Here is a 23,536-nt window from a genome sequence, read left to right as displayed (position 1 = left end):
ACTTCAAAAGAGAGAAGTCATATTCAAAGAAATGGTCTTATAGGAGGGTGACGGCCAGAACAGACTGCAGTATGTAAACGACCATAAATCATGGACCGACAATCAGTGGCTGAGGGCCTTGGGCGGTCATCTCGAAAGTAAACAGCAAAAACATATCGCCGTTTACACCTGTGTCTATTCATGTGTATCCAAGGTGTCCAACTGATCACCTGTGTTCAGACTTCATTACTGCACCACACGCACCTGTCATTTAAGTCCTTGTCAGGGACACATCAGGACACATTATCACTTACTCTACAAAAGACATGTGGTCAAATGTGTCCCAGACCGCCTCAGTTATTAGTCAGAGTGACCGGATCACAATGCGTCTTGGTGGTCGGTCATTTTTACAAGCTGAACACTTGCAATCCGAACACCCAAGATGAATTTTAATACCAAGCATAAACAGGGTCTTAGACAGTGACATGAAGGGTCCCAGCATGTCGGAAGAGCGGCTAATAGGTAAGACATAAGGCCAGTTTGGTGGCCTTCTGTGAATCACAACACAAAATGTCAGGGTCGGGGGTGTGTTTCAGAACGCTGTACTGGGGGAACTGGCCAAAATCAAGGAATTAGTAAGAAAGAAAAAGATTATGATTTATCATGGTGTACCTCAAGGAAAATGACATGCTTAGCAAAGAAACTCATCTTTCAACAGGATAACAACCCCAAAGACTGCAAACACAATGAAGACCTACTTGGTCTGATGGAACAGATAGAACAAGAGCCACCAAAGACACAGTTATTTCTTCTTTTTAGAAGTTCTGCAAGAACCCTGGAGGAATGAATCAGACTATTACAAAAATTTTTACAGAAACTTACCAATACGAGTAGGACAGGTTTTGTCTTCTAAGGAAAACCACGCAAAATTTATTTATTGATTTATTTGAAAAGCACAATACATTCTTGTTTCCTTTTATTCTGTTTGTTTAACATGTTTGTTTTGCACCCTCACAATCACCTCCCCAGCAGAGACCTCAGCCAATCTTTTCTTAAATCTGCAACTGACAAGCACTACACTTTGAAGTTCTTTGCTCATACAGCAAACAGCATTGTTTCCATATCTACCGTACAGATTATCCAGGACACGTTTTTTTTCTTACACCTGTGCAACAGTAAGCAGTTATAGAAGATTAATGATTCTTTTTAACTCCCTTCTGGGCAAGAATTCAACTGAAATTAATATTGATACATTGATGTTCCAATTATTACCAACCTACATTATACATGTATATTATTGGGTACAGAGCAATTATTCGAGAAATCCCAGAGTCCCTAAATCACTTTAATCTACACAGTTACCATAGAACTGCTCTAGTCATGGCACTGCAATACGTCAGTAACAGAGTGACTTGCCAAGTGTGTCCTACAGTGGAGAACTAAGTTTGACCACCACTGGGCAAGGAGCCTCTGAGAATGCAAACTCGAATAGTTCAAACTTTGTCCATTCAATACATGTATGGTAACACCCATCCAACCATCCATCTAAGACAATTAGAAGGGAGCGTTTTGCAATAGATCTTGACTGCTGATGCAATTTCATGCATTTTCCTCAAAGACGACAGCTGGAAAAAGAAGATCTGATCCACTATTACCCTTCCATCTATGGTCTTATAAAATTATGGCATGTGCTTTTTGTTTTTGTGTAGTAGATTACAGCTAGCTACTTGCTCGTGTAATAGCTAATCTTTTTCCAATGACAGATCACATGACACTCATCAGAGCAATTTCAACTATTGTGCATAAACAACACATTTGACTGTACATACACTTTTGACTGTGTATGCACAGTCAAAAGTCTCAAGCCATGGAAGAAGTTGCGTTTATAAAAATAATACGATAAAAAAAAAACAAGTTGGCTGAGCTGCTGCTCTGCTCTTAACAAACTGGGGTCAGATGAACGAAGCTCTTTATCAAGCGCGTTACGACACTCGCCAATACCGAGGCGGCCTGACTGGTGTTGACGGCCAGAGCAGCCCAAATGATACGTGCAGGTCGTCACATCTCATCAGCACTTACATTGTGAGGAGAACTCCGCCGTAGAAAAATAACACAAATGAAATTAAAAGGCAGCTCCATGCACAGATCCATTTTATGTCACATCCATACTGCTGACAAAATGCTATCATCATGCGTCAAATCAGCAGACTTTTGGACCTCGTAACATATTACGCAACATAAAATAATTTTTAATTTTGGGAACAGAGCTGGAAATTTAAGAGAATTTTAAAATTATATGAAAACCATATCTGCGCAATTTATATTAAGGGGGATACAGCCAGTCAAAATCACAGAGACACCCCCCCCCCCCCAAAAAAAAAATATAAAAAAAAATTCAGACTTTGTTAGCTTTAATCTCCCTTAATATTGATCCAAGGCACATGCAACTTCAGTTCCATGGGTTATTCATGTGACCAAATCTGCATGCCAAACTTCCTTAACATCTGTGACGATGAGGTCCAAGCGTGCCAAAGGGGTTATATAAAGAGATGTGCAAACTGACTCCAAGAGTGCCAAAGGGGTTATATAAAGAGATGTGCAAACTGACTCACTGACACTGTAGATGTCCCTGCTCTGAGCATTTTGTTACCCAATTTGAGTCTAAATATCAAATCCATAGTGCCCTAAAATTAAAATGATTCTGACAGCCAGATAAAGAGCTCTTCTAGAGTATCCAGCACGGCATGTTAGGATGCTCCCTAAAGCACACAATAATAAGCTGCTGCCCGATGATTAGCGGCTCACTGACTTCATTAGCGGTTGCAGACTGGGGACCCAGGACGCCGGCGCAAGGCGAAACAGCAGTCAGCTCACATATCTCACACCAACACACCAACACACCAACACACCAACACAAGCCTAGCTTCTGTTTTTCAATCAGAAACCCAAACCATAAACTTCTGATACACAGCTGGCGACCAAGGTAGCAGGCCAAGGTGCAAGATAGTCGCTTTGGTGGCACTTTAATACAGAGAAAGCAAAACTATCACCAAGGCATCTCTAACCAACCGGGAACCTGAAACATTACTTTTCTTATACACCTTATCATTCATAAATCATACAAAACTACGTAAGCTCACATTTCTGCAGCAAAGTGGTAATACGTACACAATACACTGTAATACGATACATGCCAATGAATGCATACTATATACTCAGTGACCATTTCATTAGATACACCTAGTTAATACCAGGTAAGACTCATTTTTACCTCCAGAGCCTCTTTAAGGGCAGAAGAGTTCAGGTCATTTGAACTCAATTCAATTCAATTCAAGTTGTATAGTGCATTTTCAGAACTTTACATTGTCTCAAAGCACTTTACAGCATCCCCACCCAAAGTCCTCGGTCACCAAGTCAGAGGCAACAGTGACAAGGACAAACTGTCTAGTAGGAAGAAACCTTGGGAGGAACCAGACTCAGGGCGCAGTAGAGGAAGTCAAATGAGCAAGGTGTTGATATGAAAGAAGTGTTTCTGCACACAACAGTTATTCTGGGCTGCTGTTTTACACTTTTGCCCTTCCTGTGTGTTTTAAAGAGTCTGGTCTAGGGATGCAAATTATCGAGTAATTCATTAATCAATAGTTGTTTCATCTTATCGATCGAAGATCGATTAATTGCTAAGCGGCAATTTTTCTATTTACTTCAAAATACTTCCACATATTGTGCATTTGGCGTCGTTGTCGTCATTGACCAACTTGAAGTGGCTCCATACTGCACTCCGTTTTGCCCTCTTCATCCTCTGTGTACCGTTTCTCTTTTATCTGTTGTTTTATCTGTTGTTTGCTTGTGTTCCCGCGTGTGCGTCAAGTACGTCTGGCGTCAAGTGCGCCCCACGAGGACTGGCAAGGAATTATGGGTTCAAAATACAATTAATTGCAATTAATTAATTTTAATCGAGAAATTTCTTATCGACAATTAATTGATAATCGATTAATTGCTTACATCCCTAGTCCGGTCATTCCCTTCTGACCTCTATCTTGAACAAAGGGTTTTTGGTCGCAGAAATCCCAATGTCTAGATGTTCGCCACACAATTCTCTATAGACTTCAGACAGTGTAGTGCGTGAAAATCAGGGCTCTGTGTATTCTGGAGACACAACTTACGGCACCTAAATCACACCACACTCTACACTCACAGAGAACATGGCACTTAGCTATGCTAGTGCTTAGGCGAGCAGCAAGTGAACCTCGACCCCGTGTGCATGCTGTATGCGTATGTTGCTGTGTGGAGGTGCACGCTATTCGCATTAGGAAGCAGGCATAGCAAAGAAATAGCCACTGAGTGTACATACTGTAATTCTAATGTTACTAGTTGTTTAAATAAAACTGTTCAAAGTTCAGAGATACTGAATGCAAGGTACGGGACAGTGACGAAAGAAGGCAACGTTTTCAAAATTCTACAAGGTGAACAAGCAGGAAATTCTCCCTTGAGTCCCCCCCAGCGATGACTGAAAAGGAAACTCTGCTCTTCTTGGTTTTTGCGAAAGCCAGCCTTTCCCATCAGTGACTGAATTGCAGGAAACAACGTCTGTACACCAGAGCTGGCCATGTTGTTTTCCTTCAGAAACAGTTACGACAATTCCGCGAGTAACTGTGCCATGATGAATTACACAGGAATTCATTAAACCGCAATAAAAACAAAGCCTTACCACAAGTAGCTTTCAATACTGCGATACGTAATACCCGGTGGATCCAATCCTAACAAACTCAATTCTGTTCCATCTGTGCCACAATTTCATTATTTGGACATATTAATAAGAGGATTACAATAAGGACAAACTTTTAACCTCTGTTTATGGTAAATACACTCGTAGTTTTCTAATAGCCTACCTTTAGACCAAAGATGGAATAAGGTCCTAAACTGTCAATTGTTTCAATTTACTGCACACTGGACTGAACCTTTAATACTAAATGTAAAAGTCAGTAGTTTAACTAAAGAGAAAAGTGCCGTTTTAAAAAAAAAACTCATAAAACTTTAGGGCCAAAGACAAATCTGAAATAAAATCCGAATTAATGACTATGCTCTGCTAACTGGATGGTTATCAAAGTTAAAGTTAACCCAAAAAAAGATAACCGTGAAACCAAGACATGCGCACAGAACTAAACGTTTGACCTTTCGTAAATAATTACAGAATTAATTAGCAAATGTGAAAATGTAAGCACTAGTGACATGCAGTTGATATGTTATTTTCCTTACAGGATTTCTTAAACGCATCCTTTTTGGTTACTCTAACTTAAAATTCTCCCGAGTGTAACGGAAACAAGTGGCAAAAGGCGAAAAACCTACAAACTCAGTTGATGTGACGTTCGCACAACGTTTGCCTGTTTAAAAGACAATGGTTTCTCCACGTCATGTTGTTTCTTATCTAAATCAAGATCATCTTTGTGTAATTGATGTCAGTGAACCAATAAAAATACCTCAAGAACTGCTTCTGCAATAAACCCCGACTGACAAAGTCAAAAGCAGGCAGGAAAAGTGCTAAACGCACAGCAGGTTATACTTAAGCATGATCCGCTGCATGAAACCAAACCTCTTAATCATTTACCTTTGCGCAAGGACCAAAGAAGCCAAAACAGCTTGACCTGCCTGAAAAAAAGCCAAATAAATAAATGCAACCAAAACTTTATTGTTAATCAATTTTTTTTTAAAGTATAAAATACATTTCAGGAGAAACTTCACAGCATAGCAAATATTTTGCTACCAGAATACACTAATGAAGGACAAACCAAAAATGTCCAGACACAAGTGAACGAGACACTTTCTTCCATTCTCCCGTATCATAGAGGTAAAGTAACATGAACGAATATTAACCTGCAGATCCCGTTAAACATTACAGACATCTATGATGTACGCACACACACGTACATCATCAGTTTATGTATGTATATGTATTAATAACAATATAATTTGAATTAGAACAATGTACCAAGCATTTCCAATTTTAAATCTTTAGTGTCCGACCCCGGTTAAATAACACATTCGTAATATGATGTGTTTATTTACCCTGGTGCCAATCGGCAGTCGCAAGGTATAAATCACCATCTAAGGCAAAAGCAACACACGTCTGCTCTAATTATGCTTGCAATTATCAATGTAAGTCTACACGCGCAACTTTGTGCCAAGTAAACAAAAACATGTGCGACTGCAGCCAAGTGAGCCCGCACTAGTGGTGGCCTAGTCTCCTACAATTAGTAATGGGTGGTTAACGGTCTGTCTGTAACCCAGCGGGATATACAGCTCCGATCGAAAGGGTATTTATGCATTAACCGATCGGAGTGGTTTACTCGCATCAACAGCAATATAAACCCCGGTATATGGACTTAAGGTGAGAGGGGAGCGACATGCTTGGCCACGTACATAAGTATATAGCATACTCACTCGGTACAGGTCTGCTTTACAGATCCTCAATGAAATCGGTGTCCGATCGATCCCAAATTTGGGACCAGGCATAAACAGCCGTAGATAAGTGGATTTCCACGTATCTTAGCAGATGTCCTGGAACGTTCATATAAACCCTGGTCCTTGGTCCATTTTTTCTCCCCGAACATAAATGGCGAAAATGGCGATTAATTCCCCCGATCTCACATTTAACGCTAAGGCTCGGCGTTCGTTCCGTGATCGTAAGTCATGGTCTCGGTTGGCCCCAGTTCGTGTGAGCGTCTCTCTCTCCCCCTTTCCTCCGGATCGGCTGCTAGCCCGCCGCCACCACACAGCAAGTCGCCGAAGTTTGCTGGCCAGCTAGCACGCTAACTTCCGCGACTCGGAGGCGCTAACACCCGCCCCCCTGCGCCACCTGGCCGCTAGCCTGCCCACCCGCCTGCCTGCCTGTTGCGTACCTGGCTGTAGCCTGTAGGTGACCGATTTCGAACCACAACCTGCTCCGAAGAAAACAGAAACCAACTTTTACATGCCAGACGTGTGCGGTGCTTTAAACGGCCAGGCGCCGCCATTCAGGATACGGCTGGGGAAACTGAAAGGATCGGGGCGTGAATGCTGATGGGAAAGCATGCAGGCGGCGGCTGATGTCACCCTACCGCGAACGGATCAACCGAAGTGCGGATCCCACGTATTCGGGCAGCCTGCATTCCCGGCACCCAGAGCCTCCGCCGCCTTCCGTGACACCCTGCAGCGCAAAGCCAAGTGTATCCCCGAGATAATGGGCCCCGCACCCTGCGATTGCGTCCTCCCCATCCTATAACGTTCTACCAGAAAATGCAATATTCACTTTCAGGTATTATGCAATTGTATGCATCTGTAAGGTTATTTGGTGTATTTTCGTTTGTGTGCGCTCTGTTTGCGCTTTCCTGGATTTTCTTTTCTTTGTGTATATTCCTTTATTCCATTTGTATTTGGCAGTGTGAATTATTAATATAGTAAAAAGTTGTTCAATCAAATGGGAAATTACATTAGTTTTACGGAATTGTTCAGGGTTTTTTTCAGTTGTGCACACGCCGGTGCTAGTGTAAGGCATTCGCCTCCAGGTGGCGTATTACCGCTTCTGCCCGACACACGTATTAATTAAAATGGCACCGCTATAGTATAATGCCCGTCTGAGACACAGTATTTAGCAATGTTCCCAATTTATTAAATAATATCACAGATAATCTAATAACAGCGGTTGAACATGAATGGTAGCGGTAAATTATCATCAGATCAGATTAGATTAGATACATTTTATTGGTCCCAGAAGGAAATTCAAACATGGTTATCTGATTGAATTAAGAACAGAATAAGATACTTTACTCCCCATTTGTACAGGTATACCGGTACAGGTATACAGTAACATGGAAATGTGTGTGCATGGGTCACTCAGCCACTTCAAGACATATGACACAGACAAACAAAGGACGTGCGTATATGCCAACATGCATCATACAAGCATAGTACCAAAACATATCCATTTCACTAGGACATAAATAAAACGAAAAGAGAATCGTGCTAAAGTATGTGATTCACTAAAGTGCATCGCACTGTTAGCTCTAAGGAGCATATTCATAAACATAGGAACAGATTTTCATGACAAAGGGACAAAGGGAGGACATGCTAACTCCACACACTTGGAGCCACGGCAGAGACTCAAACGCTGCCCCCAGAGGTGTGAGGCGACAGTGCAAACCACTGCGACACCATGCCGCCCCCTTCACAGTGTGGGATTTCCCTAGTTAATTTGTAGTTATTTAATTATGTTAATTTAGTTCATTAATTTATAGCTTTCATATTTCTTAGTTTTATATTTCTTTTTGTCCTTGCTACTCGCTCATCATGTTCTTTGACTATTTATTGGATAGGACAGTTATAGACAATTAATGAATTTCTTGGTAGATATAAGAACTATTCATGTATCATGGATAACCAGTTTCCAAATTATTAATTAGTTCTTTGCAGAATTTAAAACCAATTCTCAAAGCATCTCTGGAACTACACACACTACACTTTTATATTTTGTACTTTTCAGTCCTTTTATTCCCCTATTAACTAGCACCAATCAGGAAAATTAACCTTAATCGAGTTGTACTGCAGTACAATGACAATAAAGCCTTTTTTCTATTTTCAAATCTCATTTCGTATACAAACTCACACACCTACCGTTTCATTAATATATTACAATTCAGAATATCCTTCGCTGTTTCCTAACCTGCAGATCTACAGATACACAGTAAGATTGCCACTGTGAGAGAGGTGACAGCTATGCAATCTTAATTTTAAAACATTAAAATATTTTCCACATATGTTGTCATATGAAGTAGCCAAAAACAATTAAGGTTAGATTTCATTTGGTGTTTATGTTAAGAAATTTTCGATTCTTGTACTGAAACCCCAGTTTTAGGGAAAAGGACATTGACATTGTGTGTTACTTCAGTTTCAAATTCTCCTACAAAGTAGCTTTTTATGCATGTCGATGTAAGATGAACCGTCTCAAAGTCCAGTTCTGATCACCCATTTTGAGAAACATTAAGAAACTCAAAATACAGTTACCATTACTAGGCTCACATGTGCTATCACGTGAAGCAGCCAAAAACAATCACGATTAGATTTCATTTGGTGTTTATGTTAAACTTGTCTGTTTTCAACTCTTGTACTGAAAGGAGGGTTAGGACATTGACATGTTACTTCAGTTTCAAATGCTGACACACAGTAGCTTTTCATGCATGTCGGTCTAGTTGAAAGGTTTCAAAGTCCAGTTCTATTCATCTATCTTGAGATACATTAAATAACCCAAAAAAAGTTACAATTTGTAGGTTCATAGGTTATGACCCCTTCTGACTACGTGAGACAGATAACTGCATTTTGCCTTACTGCTGTTTTTATTTTTGGTGTTATTTAGAAATTGCTTTTTAACATTAGCAAAGTATGACTCATAAGTTATGCAGCCAATACTAATACTTTCATACCAAAGTAACTTTTCTTCCTATACTATACTAAAGATTAAAAAACTCATTCCGGAAAGAGCAGATTAATATCAGCATACAGGCTGATGAAAACTTAAATATGCTACTACGAACTATTAAAAGAGCATATCTAGCACAATCCATAATTCCAGAAGCAGGGAGAGGGTGCAGCCACCCCCCTACTATGGGCAATTTAGAGACACCAGTTCACCCAGCTACATGGATGGACTGGCGTCCTGTGCAGGGTGTTTGCCTGTGTTGTGCCCTGAACAGCCGCATGAACCTGTACTGGAGAAGCAGCTGGAAGACTGCTTGTGGGTGTTTGACTTACACACAAAAATGTTCTGAGGGCACAACTAAGAATGATTGGTTATCTCTCTAAACCAATCAAATTGTAGAGGAGGTGGGTCCAAGCAACTAGAGGAGGGACCAGGACATCCGATTGGCTGGTCCCACCTCCTTCAGTTGCTTGGACCTACCTCCTCTACAATCTGATTTGTTATCTCTGAGCCAATCATTTTTCATTCTGCCCACAGAATATTTTTGTGTAAGCAAAATTCCCAAGAGCTGGAAGACTGTTGGTTTAAAAAAAAGTATAATCCTTCACTCATGTATTTTCACTAAATCAGCCTAAATATGCTTCACTAAATCAGCCGGAATATGCTTGAAAAGTACTCAAAGAATTTCACAGGAAGCTACAAAAGTGTCAAAATACCTTAACTTTATTACATTGCCTATTTACAGATGATGGTACAAAGGTCTTCAATAAAAAGTTTCTGTACTAAGCAACAAAATATCTAAAAAAGAAATGGCCCACAGATTCAGAGATGCCAGAAGGCTTACACATTGGATTTAAAAAAAAAACTATGCTGACATGAAGTCTTATTTGAGGGTTTTGCTGATGTTGGCAAAGCCAGCTCCCACGCAGGTCACCAGCACTTTGCTCCCTCCTCTACGGCTGTCCTCCTCTGGCATCTGGGTTTCGATCTTGAACATGATCTGGAAGAAGTCCCTGATGTGCCGGAGGAACTCGATTCTGGAAGGGAGAGGAGGAGGCAGGGATGTTTAACTGCGTCAGAGTGTGGGAGCCATGGTGGTAACCACAGGATGCGAGGAATGTGGCATGCCTGGCTCGTACTAATAAAACATCAACGCTTAAACTTCTATAGATACAAGGAAAAAACATCACAAACCCCACATTTCATATATATCTATCATATCCAAGCTCCAGTGCAGTGTTTCCCAACCCGGTCCTGGGGGACCCCCCAGATGGTCCACGTTTTTGCTCCCTCCCAGCTGCTAACACACCCAGACCTGGTATTTGGTGTTCTTGATTGGCTGGGAGCTGGGAGGGAGCAAAAACATGGACTGTCTGGGGGGGTCCCCGAGGACTGGAATGGGAATCTGAATGGTTCTGCCTTTCCTTTAATAGCAGGCTGAACACCCAGGTTTCTTCAGGAGAGTTCTGACATGCACAAGAGGCTTTGAACAAAAAGCCACACAAGTGTCGCACTAGAGATGCCTGTGTAGTACAACAGCAGAATGAAAGCCCTTAGGGGCAAAGTTTACTACAATCACTAGAATATGCAGACAAGAGGCAGGGTGACCTACTACATGAAAACAAACACCAAAAAAATAACACTTGTGAAAGGCTTTCAGTAAAAAGCTTACACAATGAAATATTCAGTTCAGTTCCAGTGAGGGAGGGGGCTGAATACATCTGTACCCCAAGCACTAGAGGCTGAAGTCTACCTGGAGATGTGCTGCTGACTATTGCGGTAACCCTGCCAATATTCAGTTATCATAGTACTGTACTTTACAAGGACACAGCACCGGTACCATGATAACTGAAAATGGACAGTTCAGGTTCCTTAGATGTGGAGAACCATGATAACTGGAAATGGACAGTTCAGGCTCCTTAGATGTGGAGAACGAGCTCCATGGCAGCAATGAACGGAGTGAGAAAACAATGGCGAGTCGAGAACAAACTGGTACTGACATGACTGGGCATTACTCCAAGAGGAACACCTGGTTTTACAGGGGAAATCCAGTATATTTTTTTTTTATCATTTGTTGTTCCCAGCAGGAACAGTTTTTGTATGTTTGTGTCTTGGGGGGGCAGGTTGCCATATCATTCCACATGGAATCAGCTCGCCCACATCCTTCCCGTCCTTGCTGCTCGCTGCCCTCTGCTTCCGCTTTGACAGCCGGCCAAACACAGTCTGACAGCCAGAACACGCAGAGCTCCCGCCTTGCTGGATCACACCCCTCTCCCCTCCCCTCCCAGGAAAAAAGTAACATCCATAACACACTAGTGTGTTGAGAAATCCCTGCATGGCGTGGTTGTTCTCCCCAGAGTAGCAACCAAAGTGTCTTCATGTCACATTACGTGTCATGTTCACTGCACACAGTGGTCAGCAGTTTTGTTCAGTTCCTAGGGAACACATTACACACACACACATTACATAGACACTACACACACACACACGCACACACACACGCGCGCACACACACACGCGCACACACACACACGCGCGCACACACACACACGCGCACACACACACACGCGCACACACACACACGGAGGAACGGATTACACACTTTAAAATACTGTATATTGATTGACAGGACAACCATTGACTGCACATAGAAAATACTGAAAGAATTAATCAGGACTTTCAATTAAATTACAGAAATGGAAAGAGGATTATACTGCGATAAGGTAGAACGCCATTTTATCTGATCAATGACTGTTCCAATGAAGAGAAGTAAAGATTAGCTGGATATTCAACATACGATGTTTTCCAAGTAACGCTGTTTATCAACCACGGGCAGAATTTCCTGCGAAGGGGAGCGAACTTTAGTTTGGTTTGCTGGTAGTGCCAAGTCTGAAGAGGGCGGGGGAATGACTTACGTGTAGGATGACAATGGGCCCAGGAGTGCTTTAGACACGTCCTGCTGTCCCAGTGTCATGTAGAGGAGTGCCAGACTCTGATTGGTCGAGTCCACACAGCCACCCTGAAACACAGCAAAATGATTGGTTAGCGCCAGCCCGTTTGAATTACTCATTTATTAGTATTCCAGTGTTATAAAAAAACTACTTAAAAAAATTTACTTGAGTATACCAAGAAATTTAAAAAAAAATAATTTTGAAGATGTCAATTAAGATTTCCATCACCTAACAAGAAGTCTTAAGCAAACTAGGCAAGTTAACGTCTTACAAAACAGGGGCGTCTTTTTGTATTTTGTTGCCTGTTATTCACATCAGGTGTTAAATTACCCCCCCCCCCCCCTCATTCCAGTCATATTGCATTTGGTTGGAGTGAAAGATTCAGAAAAGTGAAAACTCAGATTTAGAAAAGGTTGAGATTTGGATGTGCTGTCTTTTCTCACCATTCAGTAATTGATTCAAATTAATGAGAATGCAACAGGAGTAACAATATGCTGCCAAATCATGTATATTATAGGATACAAAATGCAAGTTAAAAGATTTCGTCAAAAAATGATTAAAGCACCATGAGTAGAAAATTACAGCACAGAAATGGTGCATTACAAAGAATTCATTGTGCAATTTTGCACACATGCCAAACCGAAATTATGCATTACATAAACAGATTTCATAAGTCAAAAACAATTCCATGAAAGTTAATGAGGCAAATTCAAAAGTAAAAGGGAGTGTTTATCAGGTGACACTCAAGTCAAGAGGCTGAACTATTCACTGAAGCATTTCTCTGCATAGTGCTGACTGCTGAGAACATGCTTCATATTGGAGGGCCCGTTATTACTTTGTCTGATAAGGGTCCTAAGCCCAGTCAGCCTGAAATTTCAAGAATGCTGATTCTCTGTGACTGTCGAGAAAGTAACTTTCTGAAAATGCAGACAAGGCTCGTCAAGTCAGCATTTCCTACTGGATTATCAACATCGTTCGCGTCTGAGCTCAGGCTCATCTCGGAAAAATATGTCAAACAAAGTTTAAACAAAAACTGTACCATCCAGCCCAAGCAGTGTATTCACATACCAAAACACAATTCAAGAAATTATACAGAACTTACAAGTGCAGTGCGTTCGTTCTCTCCTGAAGGACTAACAAAAACGTCAAAAGAATCACTAATAGTGATAGTGAACTGAACAAGGATGGCTTTATAAATTCAGGATGGGCTCCCCTGAGGCGAGGGGACGCAAGGGGGGAGACAGAATGTAAATTTAGCTGAAAGACAATCTTAAATTCCAAACAGCCAAAACGTCTCTTGGAAAAGTCCCCAGAATCCAAAAGGACAAAAACCTCTAACAGAAGAGCTTATTCTCCAAATGTCAGTTTCTGTGATCACTGCGTAAGCATATCAGATCGCATCTCTGCTATTTTAAGGCTTCAAAAATGTTGAATATCAAAAGTTTGATATTCCTTGTATCACTTTCGTCTCAGGAACACACTAAAAACTGGAAAAGTAAACTTGCAATATTACTAGTAAACTTCATACCAAATTCTTACAGCTATCCAGAGCATAAGAAGCAGTGTATTCACATACCAAAAGTAGACTGTGTCCTATAGTCTAGTGGAAATTATGACAGCAGAAAGAATAAAACACAGCAAACGATCTCTATACTGGCTTTCTGACATGCTTAATTCAACACAACATAAAAATCGATGGTTTTTCTCAGGTGCTCCAGCACCTCATCCATATTATACTAATTATACTAATTAATTATTTCAGAGTCTCCTGCATCTGTGATAGTTAACTGGTTGCCTGAAATCACGTTGCTCCACACTGAGCTACTGGAGGACATTTTTTTAGAGCTTAATTTAGTAGAAAAGCTTTGGGAAGGGCAACAAGCTTTGCAAGACTCTTTCTATGCACCATCCATACCTGACCTGGATGAAAACACCAAACAAACGTGCATTACTGAAATATGACTGAGTAAGCCAAAACAAACGTCTCTCCGAAGGCGACATTTCGGAACTCGTATTTACAATAAAAGCATGGCGGCAGCAGACGAAACACTGCATCTCAGCTGACGTTCTCCTTTAAACTTAAAGGCAACTTAACAGAAGATAATCCAGCTTGAATATACAGCACTTACGTCAAATTCTACTTTGCTACATGCTTCTTCACCAGGTTCTGTCAGCCCTTTGCTCCTGTCCACTACAATGACGGCCAGTAGCTACTGATTAACCATAAACCAAATATTAGTAGCTAGCCATCTACTAGAGCACCCCAGCGCCCATCTCAAACATTAACAGGTCTCAGCACGGCCTGTTATCTCTCCCCCTCTCCCACCGCACGCCCCGATCATCCACCAACCAATGCCAAGCGGTTTCCAGAGCAGCTCGCGGTAAAACAAGGAGCATAACGCCGCTCCACATTCAAAAATTCTTGAAATTTCACTAACAGAATTCACATGCTCTTCATGACCTGGGAGCCCACAGCGCTGAACGCTAACTTAATATGAGGCCTGCATTTCTGTTTGGGAGACGTCAGCCCCTTCGCGTCGTCACACAAGAGCTGAAGCAGATTATACTTTAATAAGGCCTAACTTCTCCCTCATTCGCATTCCAGACCTACGAGAATCCGCAGAAATGTAAACCACATATTTAATATTAATTTGAGATATCGTATTACGTAGCCTAATTGTATGTAATACTGAAGCGTGACAAGGCACCAGTTATGTCTGTATTGCTTTTAGGATTCACGTATTTTGCATGCAGCTACCATTATTGCCTCAGTTGTGTACGGGCGTCCAGCCAGGTCCAGGTGAACTAGTAACTAAAAGGTCTTTGTGTTTGTGTGTGTGTGTAAGCATGATCTCCTTTATGCCCTTTGCTTTCTGGAACAGGACCCAGATCAACATTACCCTGGGTAAACATTTATCAAAAAATGGTTTGACGTACAAATGCAAGAAAATTTGACTCCCGCACAACTGAAGAAAAAACCGCAATGCAATTACATTTGAACAATTTTAAAAACAATGTTAAATCAAAGGCTTTTTTGCCTACTGTTTGTAGCAGCCTGAGAACTACTGATAAAATCTAAGAAGGTTGACTGTCACCGGTAGTGCTAACGTCCGCCTCCCTGCGGCCTGCATCTCCCTCAGGTGAGGAAGAGGACTCACTTCTCACGCCGACCTTTTACTGAGAGACGAACACAAAGTATGCTGACCCTGCAACGTGACACAACAGCCACGTCTGACAAGACATGCATTCAGTCGTGATTACCGGCTTCCTCAATTTAGCTAGCATTTAAGACATTCAGCACAGGGCTAAGGCATTCCAGATTCCAGGCCCGATAGAAACCTCAAGCCGTTTCCACACATGAACTCTGGACGTTGTCTGGAGAATCAGGTCCGGACTTTTTCCCCCCCCAGAGTTGTCCTGCACAACCGGAGACAGTATGTGTCAGATGTGTTCACACCTACAGGAAATACTCTGGTTGGTTTAGATGAGGGTTAGGGTTTGGGTAGAGCACGCTGGAGACAGGACATGCAAAAAGGATGCTGCGGAAATCAAAGAGGCTTGTTTACAGCACCACTGACAGAAGTTGCCGAATCTCGTCTCTCCAGCTAGCCATGTTCGCTGGGGTCTTCTTTCGCTCACGGATGTTTGTATCTTTCCATATTTGCACCAGTTGCATGACAGAAACGTCACTAACACGCCCACTCGCTCGCGGTGAATTCTCCGTAATTCTCCCTGCTCCATTCACACATGGGGGTCAATTCGGAAACTACCCGGGATTCGTACTGGGGAGCTTGCAGGGTAAAGTCCATTTACTGACTGATACGATTGATTGAGAGGTTTGCGTTGACACATACGGACCCTCTGGGTAACGTCTAGAAAAGTTCTGGGTGGCAGTACGTGTCTGAAAGGGGCTTTAATCCGTGAAAACGATCCGGACACATAGGCAACAATACAGAACAACGTCAGCTGCAGTATGATGACAACAGTCACGGGTAACCCAAGCAGGAAATCAGAGTGCAAGACCGCTCAAACGCAAAATAACAGGTCATTGGCCGAAATGTTCACAGAGCAAACAGCCATTGGATAAAACCGTGAGGTCAACGGCAGTTTAACACTGAGCAACCTTCAGTGGTGATAGGCAGTGGGCCAGGACTGCTTACCCTGTAGATCTCCTCCAACAGCAGCTTGGCACAGTTCCTCCCGAGGTCCTCTGGGAGCATTGGGCTGCCCTGTCCCTGCGGGTTGGAGACGAGCTCCGCGCTAAGAAACGTGCCATTTGTTGTCTCAGCCACAAGCGTAAGGCCAAACCCTGGGGACCTAAGGGACAAATCAGGACTCAGCAGGACCAGACAGCTACCCTTTAGAAGCACACTTGCTGGAAATGACAAATGTCATTTTCAAAATGAAAGAAAACACTGATCCGAAAAGCTTCAGAACTGAACCCTCTTTGAATGTCTCCATCTAGAGACCAACGAGAGAATAAACAGCAGCTGCATGAGAGACTTACTTCCCCGCATTCGTGCCCTTCATGTGGTCCGTGTGTATGTAAATATCGGGAATAAATTTGTTGAGAATGTTCCGGGCAGAGTCCACTATTCTGTTTGCCATTTGTGGGGAAACTCTTACTGAATATCTGAACAGACACATCAAGGAATAAAATCTAGTTATGCAAGTGTTACACAATAGTCCTTCACAGAAAAAAACAACATAACACAATCTTTCAGGAAACAGTTTACAAATAAGACGGATTTTTTTGAGGACTGTCTGAATGACGAATTCGACATCAGTGAGAAGGATACGCTGTCCCGCGGATGCGCTTGATTTTCCCAGGGTCGGTCAGCTGGATGGGACGGACGGTGCGACGGACTGGACAGGTGAAAAACACCTCACCTCCACCACCAGGGGGCATCCCCCGCTTTGCGATCTGCACACAAGAGACATTCCTCAAGATCCCTGGCGATTCTGGGTGCTGCAGTGAGTGGCAGAGTGAAGTCACAGAGTTTGAAGCTTAAGTTTATTACAGATATATTATGAGTCGTTACGGACCCGACATAGTACCTTCACAAAAACACCATTCCAGGACCAATAAAGAAAAGCAAATAACACATGCACATTTCAAAATATCTTGGCAAAAATGTAACTTCTTAATAATAGGAAGTAATGCACATAAAATGTTTACTTTTTTTCTATTTTATTTTATTTCTATATTTATCAATTATGTTACATGTCTGATTGTATGCACCAATCGAGGTATTGAAATCAAGGTATTGTTCTGGTAGCGATATCAAAAAATTTTGAATGATGCCCAGCCCTACTTATAAAACATTACTTAAAAGCAACAAGACATGACTGTGCCAAGGGCCAGCTTTCAACAGGTGAACATGACACAATCGAAAGCAAGACCCCACAAACCCAACCTTCAACTCAAGACCCTCGCCATCAAGTCCAAAGTGCTTCATCAGGGGAATGGAGGTGGCCTTCAATGTATCCACCTAGGAGTCAAAACATAATTTATATTACACACTGGAAAAATCCTCTCACTACATTGAAATCAGAGGTTCAGTTTCTTTAATGGTGCCTTTAACCAAGAGCGCCCCCTAAGGGTAGAAATCATTTTGGACCCAAAGTCATTATGGATCCACATGACTGTTAATGTTACGCAGCAGTACAAATCTGAGTGACAAAAGCACCGAAACTAATCACTCCAGAGTTATTATTGGGGGGGGGTGTTACATTTTAAGTTTAATTACTTTACTTTTTGTTATTACTGTCTTATCATTTTTGCTATGTGTGCTGTGATACTATAAACCTGCAAATTCCTATGGCATTAATACTCATTAAGTGTCTGTCTATGCATATATCCTGGCAGACAATGCAGGTGGGAGGCGGGGCTTAGAGGAGTCTCTCTGCTCATTGGACAATGCAGGTGGGAGGCAGGGCTTACAGAGGGGTCTCGCTGGTCATTGGTGACGCCCATGAGAGTGGCTCGCAGTGGACTCTTCACGAAGGGGGCCAGCATCAAAAGGGCCTCCAGGTAGTAACCCACTGAGCGCTGCATGTTGCAGTCGTGCTCCACAGTGCCCCCGTAGAGCAGGCCCGGCTGGTAGAAGAGAACAGTACCTGTGGGACAGAACAAACACCATACTGTACATCGCGAGGCAAAGCATAAGGCAGTACCAGCAGGGAAAGTGAGCTGCAAATACACACACTGGGACTCATCGGCAATATCTAAGAAATCGTCAATAACCACTCAGAGTGAAGCATTACTCAAACATTACTTATTACGTCAATAGTTATATTTGTCTCAGCAATCTACTTAAAAACCTAACCATCTATAAAGCCTTCATCATGAAAAGTGCCATGAAGAACAACACTTATGCACCTACTGAGCAAAAGCATTAAATATTAGATCAATACCAGCACCTATATACAGCACCTATGCGGGCTGGACACCACTCTGGGGTAAAATAGTCTAATGCTAGAAGCCTCACTAAGAGAGCATGGTAGTTAGCATTATTGGTAAAGCAGGGTCTCAGCTGATAAGCAGCGCTTCACCAAAGTAGAGTGATGATACAGATTCATTTAATTTCATCTTACCTGTTTGATTAATTTCAATTCTGGTGCCATTGGTTACTTTGTCCAAAAGTCTAATGAAGCTGGCTTCAAAATCTATACAATGTACACAAAAAAGCAAGACGATTAAAAAGAAAACTATTTATTCTAACATTCCTCACCTGGTGAACAGCGGCGCTTAAAACATTATAGATGCAAACTGATTGAAATAAATGACATCCTTGATTCCAGTTAATAAACCAATAACCAGGCAGCTGTCAGCAAGGAATCCAAACAAATAATATCTAATAATAACCAAAAACCACCGCCCACGCCTGAAACACTTAAAGGACAGTTATATGTTACAAGACACAAAGCTGACCTATTTCACACTGTAATAACATATTAATATTATCGTCTCTTATTCTCAAGTTATGTAACTATGTAGTCAACCAGTTTAAATGTAATGTGAACCATACAATACTGTTTAAAGGCGCATAGCATGCTATTATTTACACAAAAAAAAACAGATATAAACTACTCTCTACTCTAGTTTTTCTTGACCCATCTACAAACTGCAAATTAAGTTACACAAATCAAACCATAAAACTTGGCGCACAATACTGAAATGAGAGATGATCGGCATAGATCCGTTTCCGAATTTAAGCGTGCACTTTGTATAGAAAAATAATGCTTAATACAGCATGCAAACAGACAGACTGCAAGTCTATAGAGAGCGAACACAGCTGGCCGGTCATTTTGCCGAGTGATGCGGTTTGGAACTGGGCAAGTTACGTTATAAAAACAAACTCACAGCCAGTCCGTGCTTTCTTTGCAAAAGGATCAAGATAATAAAAAATGAATAAAAATTAAAATAAAAGTGCAAATAAGCAGCTGTTTAATACATGAACCATGGCTGTTCAACAAATTGCTATATATTAAAGGTGCGTTTAAAATGAACCTGTCGAAATTGTCGCTTTATACTTATAAACGCTTTCACATACAGGTACAAATTATGACAATATCAGTTGACTATGTTTTAAGTCATCCAGATGCCAAACTGTAAATATAAACACACCAATGATAGCTGACTGCGATTCCGTTACCTACCTTGAAGTCCGGGATTATCATCACTTGAACGAATGTTTTTGATTTTGACCCATTTTCCAGTCAATGTGGATAAAATGAGCCGTTGCCTAAAGAAATTACACCCTTCATATGTGAGACCCTGGCTCGCCATGTTGTTGTTGCTGCAGGGCTGCCTGCATGCACGTGGTTTGAATGCTTAGGCAGGATGTATATAGGAAAGGTGAAGGGTTACAGCGGTACGGGTCGCCAAGAGGGACAAACTGAACCGAATGCTTACCAGTATTCAACACCGTACTCGTACTAGAAAAATGTCAACAAAAGTGATTACAAAATGGAATAAAATGCTCAAATATATACATTTCATGGAAAGTGAAACAAGAACAAGAAAAGCCGAAGATTAAAATAAAAAAATTTTACTATTTGGATCCTGAAAGCATCTACACCCAATCTCGTCAGTAACTATACTAGAACCTTACTTGCGCTGTTGCTACAATAAATAAACTGAAACTATAATTTAATTGAAAGAGGAGATTAACATGGTGCAGAGTTGACTTAATAAAGGGTAATGAACAAGAGTCAATTTTGTTTGTCATGTTACGTATTGAAATGGAATTACTTGGGGATGAACTGTGTGAATTATTCAAGTTAACATCATAAAGATGGAAATATGTTACTCATAAGTTCACTGTCATGAAGTGGCCCTAAGAGTCTCCAATGATGTTTTCTACAACAAATGATTTAATTCAAGATGAAAGAATTTTAGACAATGGTCACTTAAGCTAATCCATGTATAGAGAAAGAGTACATTGTCTGTCCAGGACAATGAGGACCAGAGAATCTGTAGCCAAAAATTACTTTGGACAAGTTCTGCGGCCTGTATCATAAAGCAGGATTTCTTGCTTAGCTGGATAACTTATCAGATTTATGGCACCCCAGTTTATATTAACTTAATCTTCATTAACTTACATTCAGCCCAGACTACCATAAATCTGACAAGTTATCCGGCTAAGCAAGAAAGCCTGCTTTGTGATACAGGACCCAGCTGAAAAAAGCTGAGTTTGCTAAAGAGGGGAGACCCCTGGTGGGCCGATGGTGACCTGCAAAGTGCTGGGCTGGCAATGGCTTCCAGAGATGAATTTTGAATAGCTGAACTGAGCTTGTAACTAATCTTAATGATATTGTTTTTGATTGGGGTCAGAGAATAGGGGCAGGCATTTATTCTGCACCCCTGGGACAGTTCTGGTTGAGGGTCTTCTTCAAGGGTCCAGCAGTGACATCATCACTCTGCCAGGCGTGGAATTCAAACCAGCAACCTTTCAGACACGAGCACAGCTGCCTAATCTGCAGAGTGACAAACACATGAAACGTTGCATAATAACACACGCACATCCACTTATACTTCAGCCTGATGAAAATAATTGTTTATCTACCGTTTGGAGGAATGCAGTTACCCCACAAAATGGCTTTTGCATATATCACTAAAGCTTGATCCATGCATTCCATGCTGCTTATGCCATTCTGGGTCATAGAGGGATAGCCTAGGGGGGTCCAATCACATGCAGTTTGGTAACTCCAGTTAAGCTCAGCATGGGGATAACATGCAAACTCCACACACAGAGCCATAGGGGAGGGTCAAACCCTGGACCCAGAGGCGTGAAGTAACAGGGCTAACCACCGCATCACTGTGCCACAACCCCCCCCCCCCCCAAACTTTAGGACTTTGTTATATCCTATAAAGAAAACACACTAAGATATTAAGTGATATTAAAAAGTATAATTGTCATATGGATAGAATTATATTATATGGGCAGAAGCACATAAAAAGTTCTAATTGTTTTCGGAAACCTAGTGGTGCATGACACTTCATGGCAAGTTCTTTGCCCTACATACACCAAATCTATATATTCAACTCCACTATGTTACAGCAGACATTTGTGCTCTTTTTTTGTTCTACCAAAAGCATTTTTCATTGTATGATTGAGCAAATAATGTTGACTGCTTACATCTCCAGGGCTTTGGATCTGAATATAGCTACAGCTGGGTGTGCGATGAGGTGGCATTTTGTCACAGTCTGGCTTTTCATTGATAACAGCTACTGAATTCACCTACCAGAATTCAGTTTTAAGGGTGAATTATCCTTCTATACCAAGCCTACACCATAACCATACAAATAGCCTATGCCATTTAAACCACGCTGTGGCAGCGTTCAATGGCATGTAAGACCGGTGAACATAACGAGACACAGGGAGGTGATTTTCCATGCTGAAACAACAACTGATTGCGATGGACAAAGAGATACATTTCAGATATTTTTGAATGTCAGCACATAGATTTGATCATTTGCTTTGTTGTGCCCATTTATCGCAGACCAGTCTATGCACAATATGCCTGTCGACATTCCCATGAGACTAACAATGACCGTTCATGTCCTAGCTTCAGGTAGAAGTCAACAAGCAGTTACAGCTAGCTACCAAGTAGCCCCAAGGACAGTGTCCTCCATAATGTTGTGAATCTGTTAAGGTCTGTGGAAAGCAACACCCAGCAGCATTTCCACCCCATGTTTATCAAGCTCACCAATCACAATCGTAGGGGTGTACATCAACACGACGTGTAGTTGCATTTTAGTGTGACGCACATCAGCTTCTGCCCTACATACACTGTAGGCTTGTCACAGACGTATAAACCAGCCTTTATCCTGTGATCGGACTTACATTACACACACACACAGCTGTGCACCGTTCCTTGGCAAGAATCGAAACCAGATTGAGCATAGTGTCAGAATCTGATCCACAAAAGCCTTCAGCCTGTCCCTGACAGGGAGACGTCCATCAGTCTCAGGTGTTATTCAAGATGTATCCCCAGCTATTCAACAATCTATCCAGGTCAGCACCTTTTTACCTTTATCACACCTGAAGAGAAACCTCACATGTCGTTAACCACAATAATTTTGAGGCCAAGGCTTCTCCAAACTAATCCCTGTCTCTGCTAATACCTGCTGTGGTCATCTGGGCCAGACAGTACCGCTTGACTAAAATCAACAGATCCCTCTGAAAGGATCGTTCTGAAAGCCACCTTCTTCAACTTCCCTCACTGCTATCGAGAGGTCCATGTGTTATGACAGAATGACAGAAACCAACAGCCCACTGACTAGACTCAGTGTCCCTGAAGTGACTCTGGATACCAAAAAAAAAAGCTTTTTGAAAGGTAGGAGTTGTACCTACAGTGGTTATTCCCAAGAAACCTCAGTATTCCTCTGTAAATCTGTTGCCTTGAATGCTGAATCCAAATTCACCACCAAGCGATGATCAGTTGCACCCTTTTTACAATTAACATACAGCTTCCATTCAAATGACAGTCACAAAGTCAAACAGCAGCCCAGGGAGTCGGGGGTACTGTGTCTGAACATGGCGTTTATTACAGACACCCAAAAACAAGCATAGAAACAAAATTAAAAACTAACCAATCAGGTTCCGTTAAATTACACCCTTAAGGTACCTGCCATTCAATACGTGCACAT

General features: G+C 41.7%; 2 protein-coding genes across 9 annotated transcripts in view; both read right to left on the bottom strand.

Annotated features, from left to right (window-relative positions):
• jak2a (Janus kinase 2a) overlaps positions 1-7,221 on the bottom strand; it is a 47,732-nt gene extending 40,511 nt beyond the window's left edge. For 2 of the 7 annotated variants that reach the window (XM_023831898.2, XM_023831904.2), the window contains exons 1-2: positions 6,418-6,823; positions 5,585-5,625 (exon numbers count right to left, since the gene is read on the bottom strand). The gene's annotated coding sequence lies outside the window, so the exon portion shown is untranslated. Of the gene's footprint in view, positions 1-5,584; positions 5,626-6,417; positions 6,824-6,875; positions 7,010-7,073 lie in introns of those variants that run through there. The other 5 variants (XM_023831900.2, XM_023831905.2, XM_023831899.2 and 2 more) reach the window with 3 other exon arrangements.
• Positions 7,222-10,128: 2,907 nt separating this feature from the next.
• rcl1 (RNA terminal phosphate cyclase-like 1) lies at positions 10,129-23,436 on the bottom strand. 2 transcript variants are annotated; one of them, XM_023831891.2, is made up of 9 exons: positions 23,241-23,436; positions 18,976-19,047; positions 18,323-18,498; positions 17,796-17,870; positions 17,178-17,302; positions 16,886-17,011; positions 16,539-16,695; positions 12,343-12,446; positions 10,129-10,464 (listed from the first exon to the last, which is right to left on the bottom strand). In XM_023831891.2, exons 3-9 carry the CDS (start codon positions 18,434-18,436, stop codon positions 10,311-10,313), a joined length of 855 nt encoding a protein of 284 aa, XP_023687659.1. In that variant the 5' UTR covers positions 18,437-18,498; positions 18,976-19,047; positions 23,241-23,436; the 3' UTR covers positions 10,129-10,310. The 2 variants fall into 2 exon arrangements, with proteins under 2 accessions (XP_023687659.1, XP_023687658.1); XM_023831890.2 differs by lacking the exon at positions 23,241-23,436 and adding an exon at positions 20,041-20,915.
• Between the last annotated feature and the right edge of the window lie 100 nt (positions 23,437-23,536).

Source organism: Paramormyrops kingsleyae, chromosome 7 (assembly GCF_048594095.1).
Source record: "Paramormyrops kingsleyae isolate MSU_618 chromosome 7, PKINGS_0.4, whole genome shotgun sequence".
Classification (NCBI taxonomy): Eukaryota; Metazoa; Chordata; class Actinopteri; order Osteoglossiformes; family Mormyridae; genus Paramormyrops; species Paramormyrops kingsleyae.
The sequence above is the reverse complement of the archived record's forward strand: the minus strand, read 5'-3'. Positions and strand labels throughout refer to the sequence as shown.